The sequence below is a fragment of the Pleurodeles waltl genome, chromosome 8, assembly GCF_031143425.1.
Source record: "Pleurodeles waltl isolate 20211129_DDA chromosome 8, aPleWal1.hap1.20221129, whole genome shotgun sequence".
NCBI classification, from domain to species: domain Eukaryota; kingdom Metazoa; phylum Chordata; class Amphibia; order Caudata; family Salamandridae; genus Pleurodeles; species Pleurodeles waltl.
This window is the reverse complement of record NC_090447.1, coordinates 58,442,358-58,455,459: the sequence shown is the minus strand read 5'-3', so window position 1 is coordinate 58,455,459 and position 13,102 is coordinate 58,442,358. Positions and strand designations below refer to the sequence as shown.

Sequence of the window (13,102 nt, the reverse complement as noted above, 5' to 3'; positions counted from 1 at the left end):
TACATCTTTAAACAATGAGCTAATAAATTCTAATACATATTTTTTGTTTAGAACAATGTTGGGAAATGGTGTCTGGAAGAACTGGTTTATAGCTCCTACATTTTCTCGGCAACCTGGTTCAGTAAGAAAGGGGGTGGCTCCCGACCAAGACCTCAGCTATAATTTACAGGCTCTGACACCTATTGCTTTACAATCTTCGCAATTAATGTTTTAAGTAGAAGGCAATGTCATCAATGACACACCAAATGATTCAGGGCCTGTTCAAGCAAGTAGGAGTGGGCCGTCCTATAGGTCTACCGGGCAAATGCATCCATGGCACATAGCAGGGGAATTAATCTCATTCTTGCATGAAAATTAACATATTGGTGCACTGTTGGTGCAGTCCTGACACATCAGAGAGCATGGTTGATGCATTCAAATTCACTTCCAAAAATAAAAATGTTTAGGGGGAGAATGTGTGGGACTTTAGGCTCAATAGCCACCTGTGCTGTCTGAGAAGATTCACAATTTGATCAGTCTTGGCAAACCATGCCATGTAAGAATTTCTACAGAGGGGAAAAGAAAGAAACCCAATTATGCCACTGTGATTGGTGAAATGGACACAGACAAGTACTGTTTTTCAGTTTCAGTAATCTCTCTGGAGTCAGATGTATTCACTGAAGGAAAACAACTGCACTAAAAAAAACGTATAGCACACCTTTCAGAAGGGCTCAGAGGTTTGCATAGAACTGGCGACATCAGAGATATTTCTTTATATCTTCATCCATGTGGGCATTTTATCTGATAACTTATTGATCTTTGAGACTGGTAAAGGGAAGTCAGGCAGCATGACTGCAAACCAATCTACGTGCAAGTTACAATAAAGAGAGGATATCAATGAATTTAAAACGTGGTTTAGTTCTTTGGCAATTACCTCCTCAGCTGGAAAAATCCCAGGGCCTTTAAGCGGATCTGTTTACTTTTTATTCCATAAACAATTGGATTCAGCATAGGTGGAAGAATGAGATAGATATTCGACAGCAGGACTTGCACGTGTGGTTTAACACTTGTGCTGAACCTGTGGGCAATGAAGGAGAAAAGTGCTGGAATGTATGCAACCAGAATGACACATACATGGGACACACATGTGTTGAAGGCCTTAAGCCTGGCTTGTCTTGAAGGAAGCTTCAATACAGCTCTAACAATTGTGACGTAAGAGATGATGATGAAGAATGCATCCAACCCAACAACAAAGAGAGCTACAAACAGCCCATACAAGATGTTAATAGTGACATCAGCACAGGCCAAATTTGCTACCGCCATATGCTCACAATAGGTCTGCTTAATCTCATTACTTCTGCAGAAAGGCAATCTTTGGACAAGAAAGGGATGTGGAAACACTAGCAGAAACCCCCTCAGCAGCACCATCAGCCCTATTTTAGCAATCACTTGGCTGTTCAAGATGGTAATGTATCTCAGAGGATGGCAGACAGCAACATAACGATCAAAGGCCATGGCCAGAAGCACCCCTGATCCCATGATCGAAAAAGAATGGACTATGTACATCTGAATGAGGCACCCTTCAAAACTGATCTCCCTCACGTCAAACCAGAAGAGGATCAGCATTTTGGGAACAGAAGCATTTGATGATACCAGGTCAGTGATGAGCAGCATGCAGAGGAAGAGGTACATGGGCTGATGAAGGCTCTCTTCCTTCTTTATGAAGAACAGAACAGCAAAATTAGCTACAATTGTGATAATGTACATAGAGCTCCAAGGGAGAGAGATCCACATATGGAATTCCTCCAATCCAGGGATCCCGATGAGGATGAATGGTAGAACACTGGCGTTCATGTCAGGTGACACAGACGCACTTCTTCACAGTGAGGTACTGAAGTCGAAACTGAACTTAAACATGAACAACTTAACAATAATGATCCTGCACTCAAACGTAAATAACTTGTCAACTTCTACTTTCAATGTTGCCTTTCATTCTCGTATTCAGTGGCCTGTAAGACACAACATTTAATTGAAAATTTAGATTTCATTGTCTAATTGAATATCTAAACATATAAAGTTCTTGTTTGTATATCTTTACAATTTGTTACTATTTTTGAAGAGAATGCAAATCATATTTAGGCTCAAATTATACACATTAAGCATTTATTCCATCTTTTTATTAGATTACTTTGCAATTTCCTAAATTCTAATGAGAGGTTTTTAGGACAAATATCCAAACAGTTGCTTGAGATATTATTGACAGCAATGAACCAACATTTTTAAGCATGTGATAAAAAAATTATGTTTTTTTAATTTCAGATTCGATCATGCTACCCTCTCTGGTGTGGACTGCACACTCAGTGAAAATATGAGTTCAGGCCAACCCTCTGTAGCCTAGTTGCAGCAGCCTGAACCCTACTGCTTAGCACTGTCAGAATCACCCTTTTAACAGGCAGGACAATTTGATTTTAAACATTAAATAAATAACCCCTATGCACATCTTGCTGCCCAGAAGGTAGGGTGCATGGTATTTAGGAGTAGACCATGTGTGGCATTATTAATGGAATGTTCCACCAGTGACTAGGCTCAAAAAGTATTTGCCCATTACATTAAATAAAGATGCAATCTAAAGGAGAAGTCAGATTTTTGTTAAATATATTTGAAATGTAACTTTTAGAAAGTAATCTTTACACTGCCGAATGCTGCAGGAGGATAATTTGCATTAGCTCTCCAGCCACTGTCCAGCCCATATCTAGTCTGAATTAGGTGTGAAACGTGTGAAACCTGGTCCCAGAACAGAGACAGTGGCCTGAGAGAGAAGAGGTATTTTTGTTCCCCGGTAGAAAGACCAGTAGAGATGGGCCTAGCACCCTAATTTACTCCAAAGGGGCCTGTCCTGTCAGATGTTAGGTGACACCTGGAAAAGCCCCAGTTTTGTCCCCCAAATCAAGCTGGCATCAAGTCCAGTGGGACAAAAGCTACCCCCATAACTGGTTTTGAGAAGCCATAGAGGAGGGGGCTGCTAACTACACTTAGTTACACCTCTGGCAGGATACACATGCTCTGCCCAAGGGGAAAAGGGTTACTCTATCTTGAATTTTGGGATTGAGGGGTGCTTTGGGATTGTTTGAAGTAGGGTAAATAGAAACTGCTGAAAAATGGATAAGGTTGCCCCATAGAACATTTACCACATTAGTGAGGGGGTGCAGGAGTTACCACTACCCACTAGTGGATGCTAGGCATAAATATGACACTCCAAGGCACATCCTTATAACATTTACTGGTCCTGCGAAGATCAGAAGAGAAGTCGTCCTTTTGTTTGTTATCTGAGAGGAGCTCTAAAGGACAGCTTGCTCCTTCAAAACACAGAAGTGGATTACGGGGGTAAGGTGAAAGAGTTTCGGTGTGGCTAGAGAAACACAACAGATTCCAAGAGGCATTTTTCCTAGAGTGCTCTGCTCACCAATAGCAACTGGACTGGACTTTTTTGTTAACTTCTGCCTGACACCCTGATAGTGTAACCAGTGCATGATGGTGGGTTGCTCACCTGTCAGTCATGGATGGATCATGCAGAGCATTTTACCTTGGCTACATCTCATTAAAGCACTTGTCTAGGAGGCAATTTTAAATGTATTACAATTGTTTTGGAGTTAGCAGAATATAGAGATGAACAATTTATGGCATTTGTTTTCACTGTAAATAGGAGGTACTGTCAGTATACAGTTTAATTGGAATCAGTTTACTCAGAATATGTAATATAGTGATTGATAGCTGGGATTGAAACAGAAACTGTAATAGCATTTTTCAAAATATGCAAAATGTGCAAATATTACGTGAACACTATTTTAAAAATGTTTTCATTTTAAAGTTGCCTAGAGTCCTAACTGGTGAATTGATGATGTTGCACCATTAACAAGTTACTTAGGTTACTTAGAAGAGTAAATAATGCTATCAGTGGTGATGTCACATTTTGTGTGCTATGCCATTAGTACAAAATGGATAAGGTTTTCGTGCGTTCTGGTTTGCTTCTCCTGCTCATTTTCCCTCCCAATTCATGTCCCACCGCAAAGCCACATCTCCCCTTGCTTCTGTGGAGCATCAGGCAAATGAAATCAATATACTAATGATGTAGAACATCTTGTTAGAAAGAGTTTATTTTGAATGAGGCTTCCATGATGTACCCAAACTATCATTTTCAAGGACTTCGGCTAAAGGCATGTTTCATTTGTATTATACATCTCTGGAGTACAGTTGCTGATGAAGCAAGCAAAGATTTCTATTGCCTTAAGAAATGGGATAGAGCTGAATAATTGTGTGGTTTTGAATTATTAAGTTGTTGTTACTGATTAGCCAAATGTGGCTCTAACCACGAGCATACCATGCTGAATTTGAATAATCTATTACTAGCTTGTGGGATTTTTCTACAAAACATCTGGGGTTTTGTATATTGTGGCACTACTTTTGCCAATTCCTCATTGGTGCTCAGTCTGACACTTTGAATTTTTGCTTACAATATGCTTAGTGTTTTATGATTGTGCATTTTATTCTGTACTTCTGTATTGAGCCTTCATGACAATTCATGCATTTGTCATTTACACTGCATTCTTTATTATTCTGTAAAAATACCATTTGTGCTCTAACTTTGATCTAGAACTCGGTCCTTATGGATCTAATATTTTATTCTGTTAAAATCTTCTAAATTGTGTTTTTCCTAATGATGAGTGTGGTCTCTAGCTGCCAAATCAATTTTAGATTCTAGAGCTGAAATATTTTGGCAAATATTAGGGTGATTAAAGTATTGGGGTTCAGATGATTGTGGGGTTCAGCTCCCACATAATTGGTAGAAGAGTCTGGTTAGCATTAATGCACCTACTCTTTAAGCAATCCCCAAAAGACCTTTGAAATTTTTTGGCTTTAAATGCCCAGAACAAGGAATAAGGAGTTTTGTAGTTTTGCCAATTTCCCAGTACTAGATCGTCCTGAACAGTGACAAGCTGTATTGCTGTGCTGTCCTTTATGAGCTCAGAGAATAAGTATGAATAGGGAGAACTTGAGTTTTTTGTGAATGATGGATTTCTGTTTTTGTGATGAGTGGTTTGTTTATGCGATGATTATTGTGGCTTTAGGTAGTGGGTTGATTACTGTTTTAATATACTATTCATATTTGTACTCATTTGATATTGTTTTGTGTCTAGGAGATTAAGTTGATTATCAGATTTTGACAAAAATCAAAGATCTTGAGATATTGGTAACTTGTCTATGTTGTGGTGTGTAGAGCGAGACGCCGCTTACACCTTGATAGGAATTTGTTTTAGCAAATTGTCCTTACCAGGTTGAGAAAATAATTTGGGTTATGTTGCTTACCCTGAGTGCATGGGATGAAGTACATTAATACAAGAGGAAGGATTGTGCAGGTTAGAGGTTTGCCTAGTGTGAACTGCTTAGGCCGTCTGAGACTCAGCATTGTTGTCTTGTACTGGTATTCTTTGTTTCCTTAAAACTGAGTTTCTTCGATTAGGAGTTATTTGACTTGTATAATATTGACTTTCACTGCTTTCCAGGGTAAATAGACAAGGGGTTTAATAATTTCTTAGGTTTAGTGTAGTTCTGTGGTTGTTTTCATGTTCACATAGAAACCGCACTATGAGTGGCCGTTTATGCAAGGAGCTTAGCAGAGATTAGTTATTTGTCATGACTAGCTGTGCTCTTATTGGTTGATAGTCTACATAGTTGCACTCTAATATGCTGACCTTTGAAAGATCTGCGCTGCGATTGGTTGTTTACCAAATTAGTTTTTAGCCTTGTTGTGACTTTTTAGGTTGATTTAAGTTTGAATATGTGTAAACATGGGTGTATTATTAACAAAACTTAAACCTAAGAAAGAAGAGACGCCTAGAGAAGGTTAGAAAATACTGAAGTATGGCACACCAATCATTTCAAATGATGGAAGATGTTGGGTACTGTACGTGTTTGGGTTCCTGAATAGAACAAATATATGGCGCATAATGAGAAATTACAATTTCCTGTGGTGGGTACTTTTAATTTTGAGAAATGTGACTTTTTGAGACAAACCATATATGATATGAGTCCAGGGCCTAGAGCCACACATTTTGAAACACTTAGAAAATGAGATCATATGGCAACAGAGAAAAAGAGATAGAAAATACAGGTCTATTAAGAAATCTTTCGGAGAATGGCTAGAGGTCAGAATAGAGGAGAAGGCGTGGCAAGGATAAAATGGAAAGGATTAAAACATTTCCTTCTATAGTTAAATACACTGAACAGGTCAAGACAATCAAATCAAAATAAAAGAAATATGATGGAGAGTCACATAATGATGATGAAATATTCCTTAGTGAGATGTTGATTTCAAAACCCCCTCCATGCATGGATAAACAGGTAGCACTCACCCAGACTATAGTTGGATTTAGTGCAGGGGAGACACGGCGGCAGGACTTCTACTGAAGTCGTGCTGAGTGTCTCATTGAAAACTGCAGTCTTGTTAGCAATGCCTAGCACAAGTGTCATAAAGCATGCTGCAGAGACAGTGATGCTGGAGCCCGCCCCCACCTAAAGATGTCTGTATTTGACCCTGAAAACAGAATTTAGTTAAAGTTGAATGCTATTGAAATATAATGCTGATGAAATGAGATATTTGATCAAAGAAGCAGTGAGGTGTGCCATTGAAGAGCATGATAAGCTAAAACGAATGGTTGATGAATTAGAAATTGACATAAATAGAATGAAAAGTGTCAAATGAAATTATGAAATTGATTTAACACATGGTGAAATGAAGGCAATGGGTCTCAATACATTGAGAGCCCACATTAAAGACTTGATTGAGAAAACACAAGACTTTAATGTTTTAAAGAAATATCAAGAATAATGGAAAAGGGAACAGTAAATAAGAAAAATATTTAAAAAACAGTGAAGCAAAAGTGTGAAAGGTTATAGCAAGTGATTCAGAAGAAGGAATGAGTATAGTGGCTGAGTTTCTTCTAAAAGTGGTACCGGGAGGGAATCGAGTGCATGTTTCTTGGATTTGTTTGCCTTCATGCACAATTCTCCAAAGTTGAAAGAAGATCCAGAAAAGTGGTATGATGAATTCCATAAATAAGCGCAACTCTCTCCAATGCTGTGGATGGATTTGAATTATTTTTTCTAAATTGTGGTCCCAGAAGATTTGTGGTAGGATTTTAAGGTGGTTGCAGGATGGCTGTCAAAGGAACTGCTAATACAGGGACCTAACAATGCACCATCATCAGATGTGGCAGCGAAATAAAAGGCAGTGATTGAGCATCTGAAAAAATGAATCCCTGAAAAAGATATGAATTGGGAAAATATTTTGAGAACAACACAGGAGACCAAAGAGTCAGTGTATTCCTATTATGAAGGGTTGATGCAGATATTTAAAGGGCACAGCAGGAGGAAATCCAGAGAAAGATGTGGTGGGGGCTTTGTGTATACAATCATGAATGGGTTGAGATTAGCAATCACATTCACCAAAGTTAATTGTGTTGGGTCACCGAAGGGCAAAGGATGAAATTGTGACATTGGCAAACAACAGCAGTGATTATTTTGAAAAGAAACAGAAGAAGCTGAAGCAGAAAATTGATGAATGCTCACACAAAGCAATTTGAAAAGTGTGAATGTGATGAATCAGATGATGCAAAGTGATATAGTAAATTGTATGATTGTGAATGTTGAAATGCAGAAAAGGACCACAGCTTGTCATTTGTGTGGGTAGATTGGACACTGAAAAAGGGAAATGTAGACATAATCTAGATAGAGTTCAGGACAATATACCACAAGCCGTGAAACAATGCAACAATCACTATACACAATATGGGACAGAATATGTAAAGTCAGAAAGCGTTTTTGAAGCCAATACCCTAGGCCCTGTAATACGACAAAACATGAGAAATGAAATGGCATATAATCTGAGTTATCCACAGAATGCCATGATCATCAGTGATGAGACGACAGGCACTAGTTTGCAATGAAAATGCCTGAGAAGGGAGGAAGATTGCTTATTTGGAGCAGTCTTGGAGGTAGACCAAAATGGTTCATATATTGATGTCAATGACTATCCGGTTTCATTTCTGATTTATATGAGGGCTACTCAATCTACAGTTCACTCTGTGGAAGTTCTCTTGGGGAAAAGAGTCGGAGTTGTAGTGATCAGTAATAAACTGATTATCAATCAGGTTTCAGTAGATGTGCTAGTCAAAATAGGAGTGCAGTATAAACATCAGTTCAGTTTATTCTATAAGATTCAAGCCCAGTTAACTTACTTGGAAGGAATCGTCCTGGGAAGATAAATTATGTTATTTTTGCACACCAAATGGTGTCGTGGTAGAAACACAAGTAAATGACTCACTTTTTAACCTTACCCAGAGAACTCAAGATTTGAGATTTACCAAGTTATAATGAAAGAATATCTCCCTCCCGATTTGAGGGTCACTGTCAGAGAAAAAGTATGGGATTTTTCAGGGAAAAAATGTAATTGAGTGAAACACCAGAACCAGTATGAAGAAAGGTAAAATCAGATACATTTTCCCCTAGAACTAGACAGTACACATTATCTAAAGCATTTGGTGCAGCTTTGGCACACCAGAAGGTCGCCTGTTGTGAACGCCCACTGTGCACCCGCCCTGTGGCTGACATAAACAAGGTCCAGGAGGGGGGGCAGTCAGCGAGGCTGGGTGGGGCCAGGGCAAATGTAGTGAGAAAGCAGGAGGTATTGGCGGGAAGGAGTAGGTGAGCATGAGGCACAGGGCAGGGAGGCAAGGAAAAGACTAAAGAGTTGAGAAGGAGCTTTACGGAGCAATAGAGAAAAGATGGAATCATTGGCAAAGTGACTGCAAAAATAGAGGCAGAAGGTGAGAAAAGAGTCAAAAGAGGCACAAATTACAAAAAGACAAGCAAAAGTGAGAGTGAGATAGACAGTATGGAGAGTGAGAAACATAGAAATGGCAGCAAAGAGAGGACAGAGAGTGAGCAATTGAGTGAAAGTGGCGACAATGGTAACAAAAAGAGAGCTAAAGCTGAGAATGAGATATTGCATGAAGAGTAGAGGGAGTGAGAAAAGGCGCTAAGAAACAAGCACAGAGAGGCAATAGGTGGAGAGGGAAAAGGTGGAAAAAGGCACAGAAGAAAAGGAGGCAGCAGAAGAAGCAGGCGAAAGGCTGAAGTTCCTCCGGCTAAAGCAGGAGAGTGAAGAGTGGTCTGAAAGGACTTGGCCTGTCTGGAGGGCTGAGGTAGTCAGGTAACTTAGTCAGGCACTGCCAGGAAACACTTTTTTTGAATTGCCCTACACTGACATGTATATTGGTGTATGCAAATCTGCAAGGGAATAAACACCTTGAATGACCTACTTCCCACCCATTGTTTGGGATGTATGTCTGCATAGTATTATGCTAATATAGTGTAACAATATGCACACAAAAAAAAAAATAAGGACTACTAGATCACTTTTTGTGCATACTTAGCAGTCTAACTTTCAATCAGAAACATACCCTCAGTGAATAATGGCAAGGGAAAACTGGTGAAATGGAAACAATCCTGAGTTAAAAATAAAAAAAAGCTTTCTGATTAATGGCTATGCCAAGACAAGCATTGGCAATGGCAATAGACTATCTTATCTTTACCTGCAGGTAGGACCAATTTGCATTGCAACAGTAGTCTGTCAAGATCAATGTTGTATTTTGCACTTTTCTGCTCCTGTTTTGCTAGTTGCTACTACATAGCACTGCAAGGCAGGAAGCTGTCAATGTTAATAGTTGGCTGTGTTTGCAATGCTGCATTTGGAACAGGAAGAATGATAAATCTATTGACAGGGAAACCAAAAAGCTTCCATTGTTAGTTTAAAACACAGAAAGGGAAATCAAACAGATTTGTTTGACACAAAAGCTATTGAATCTGCAGAAAGGATTGACTCTTTGGAGTATTGTAGGAAATCTACCTTTTCTGTGTAGTAAACCCAGGTTGTTTACCTTTTGCTGGACCCTGCTCTTGCTCTTTTTAGACCAAGACTCATTTACTTTACCACTGCTAACTAGGAGTGACATGCTTGTTCCTCCCGTTTAAACATAGTTAAATTGGCAAATTCCTGACTGACTCATTTAACTTGCCTGTAGGTCTGTAGTACATAGCACAATATCAAAAAAATAAATACATTATTTAATAATAACGCTGTCAAGGCAACACAAACAAAATACAAAATACAATATACAGCTTATAACATACATTTCTATAGTAACCCGACTCCACATCCAAAATGATTTCAGCAAAACATTAGTCAAATAACACATTATTTAGCAGTTATTAAAATTTCTATAACCATTTCAGTCCATAAAAATCCTTTCATTGACAAAGTCAAACAAATGTTATAAAAGGTTTAGTTTAAAATCATTTCAGTTCACTTAAATATAGTTAAACATTTTCCAATCTTATAACATAATCTCATATTATTACTTGCTAAAAAAATTGAAAGATATTTTTCAGAGATTGCAGACACAGCGAACATTTAAAATTCTAAAAAGCTTGGAGTAATAGACTTTTCCTTTCCTCAACAAAAGTTCTACAGAAGACAATTAGATGTTCTGGAGTTAATGGAAAATGATTACAAAAAGGACACAAAACAGGTTCTATTCTAGCACCTCAGTCCCTCAGGTCTGAGGGACTGAGGTGTCCCTCAGACCTGAGTCCCTCATTTTATAAAAGCTGGCATCTAGCCAAGCCTGAACAGTAGTGACTACCTTCTAAGCACAGAGCTCTTCATGTCGCACAGGTTGTAAAGCACCACCATAATCAATTTCTAATAAGTAAGACAAATTTTTTTCTTGTACCTACATCATCTAAATTAAAGGGTCTTTAAGATACTTTTTCATTGAACTGCAGATAAACCCTGTGTGAGCCCAAGTCTGTCCTTAACCCCTTCGCTGCCAGGCTTTTTCCCCCCTCAGGTGCCAGGCCTTTTTTTGGCTATTTGGAGCAGTTTACACTTAGGCCCTCATAACTTTTTGTCCACATAAGCTACCCATGCTAAATTTGCGTCCTTTTTTTCCAACATTCTAGGGATTCTAGAGGTACCCTGAGTTTGTGGGTTCCCCTGAAGGAGACCAAGAAATTAGCCATAATACAGCAAAAATGTATTTCTTTTCAAAAAAATGGGAAAAAGGGCTGCAGAAGAAGGCTTGTGTTTTTTCCCCTGTAAATGGCATCAACAAAGGGTTTGCGGTGCTAAAATCTCCAGCTTCCCAGATTTTAGGAACAGGCAGACTTGAATCAACACAATTTTGGCATTTTACTGGGACATACCCCATTTTAACAATTTTTTGTGCTTTCAGCCTCCTTCCAGTTAGTGACAGAAATTAAACCCTAGGTACCCAGAGCCAATAAAGGAGCTGCACCTTGTAATGGGTTTTCATTCTATACCAGGTATACAGCAATTCATTTGCTGAAACATAAAGATTGAAAAATAGGTATCAAGAAAACCTTTGTATTTCCAAAATGGGCACAAGATAAGGTGTTGAGAAGCAGTGGTTATTTTCACATCTCCCAATTCCGGGGTGCCCATAATAGCATGTGAATTACAGGGCATTTCTCAAATAGATGTCTTTTTTACACTCTGTCTTACATTTGGAAGGAAAAAATGTAGAGAAAGACAAGGGGCAATAACACTTGCTTTGCTATTCTGTGATTCCCCAAGTCTCCCCATAAAAATTGTACCTCACTTGTGTGGGTAGGCTTAATGCTCGTGGCAGGAAATGCAACATGGACACATCACATTTTTACATTGAAATCTGACGTGTTTTTTTGCAAAGTGCCTAGCTGTGGATTTTGGCCTCTAGCTCAGCCGGCACCTAGGAAACCTACCAAACCTGTACATTTTTGAAAACTAGACACCCAGGGGAATCCAGGATGGGGTGACTTGTGGGGCTCTCACCAGGTTCTTTTACCCAGAATCCTTTGCAAACCTCAACATTTGGCTAAAAAAGCATCTTTTTCCTCACATTTTGGTGACAGAAAGTTCTGGAATCTGAGAGGAGCCACAAATTTCCTTCTACCCAGCATTCCTCAAGTATCCCGATAAAAACAGTACCTCACTTGTGTGGATAGGCGTAGACCCTGTGACAGGAAATGCCCTGAAACACAACATGGACATATCACATTTTCCCAAAGAAAACAGACTTGTTTTTTGAAAAGTGCCTAGCTGTGGATTTTGGCCTCTAGCTCAGCCAGCACATAGTGAGACCTACCAAACCTGTACATTTTTGTAAACTAGACACCTAGACGAATCCAAGATGGGGTGACTTGTGGGGCTTTCACCAAGTTCTGTTACCCAGAATACTTTGCAAACCTCAAACTTTGGCCCAAAAACACTTTTTCCTCACATTTCGGTGACAGAAAGTTCTGGAACCTGAGAGGACCCACAAATGTCCTTCCACCCAGCATTCCCCAAGTATCCCGATAAAAAATGGTACCTCACTTTTGTGGGTAGGCCTAGTGCCCGCGAAAGGAAATGCCCCAAAACATGTGAACACATCAAAATGATCAAATACTTAGCTACCTGTTTTTGCGTGGGGGACCTGCATTTTTGGTCCTGGGCTCAGCAGCCATATAGGAAACCTACCAAACCCAAACCTTTCTGAAAACGAGACACCCGAGGGAATCCAGGGAGGTGTGACTTGCTTGTATCCCCCAATGTTTTCTTATCCAGACCCCTCAGTAAACCTCAAACTTAGCTAACAAAAAAAATCACAGTTTTCCCACATTTCTGCATGGGATCCCCGCACTTGGACAAATTTCTTACCACGCAACATTCCCCTTAGTCTCCCGGTAAAAATTATACCTCACTTGTGTAGGTGGGCCAAAGTGCCTGTGACAGGGAAGAGCCAAAAACATGTCAACATTGAGGGGGAACCAAAGTGGGTCCAAAAAGGCAGTTTGAAAAAAAACATTTTTAGGCTGACAAGTGAAGCAGAATTTTTATCGGTATAGATGAGACAATGCTGGGTGGTAGGAATTTTGTGGATTCCTGCAGATTCCCAAAGGTTCCATCACAGAAATGTGGGGAAAATGTGTGATTTCCAGCAAAGTTGGAGGTTTGCAGGGCATT

General features: G+C 39.4%; 1 protein-coding gene across 1 annotated transcript; it reads right to left on the bottom strand.

Moving 5' to 3' along the window:
- Window positions 1–909: 909 nt before the first annotated feature.
- LOC138249043 (olfactory receptor 52P1-like) lies at window positions 910–1,842 on the bottom strand. Its single transcript, XM_069203096.1, has one exon. The coding sequence runs from the start codon at window positions 1,831–1,833 to the stop codon at window positions 910–912; it is 924 nt and encodes a 307-aa protein (XP_069059197.1). The 5' UTR covers window positions 1,834–1,842.
- Between the last annotated feature and the right edge of the window lie 11,260 nt (window positions 1,843–13,102).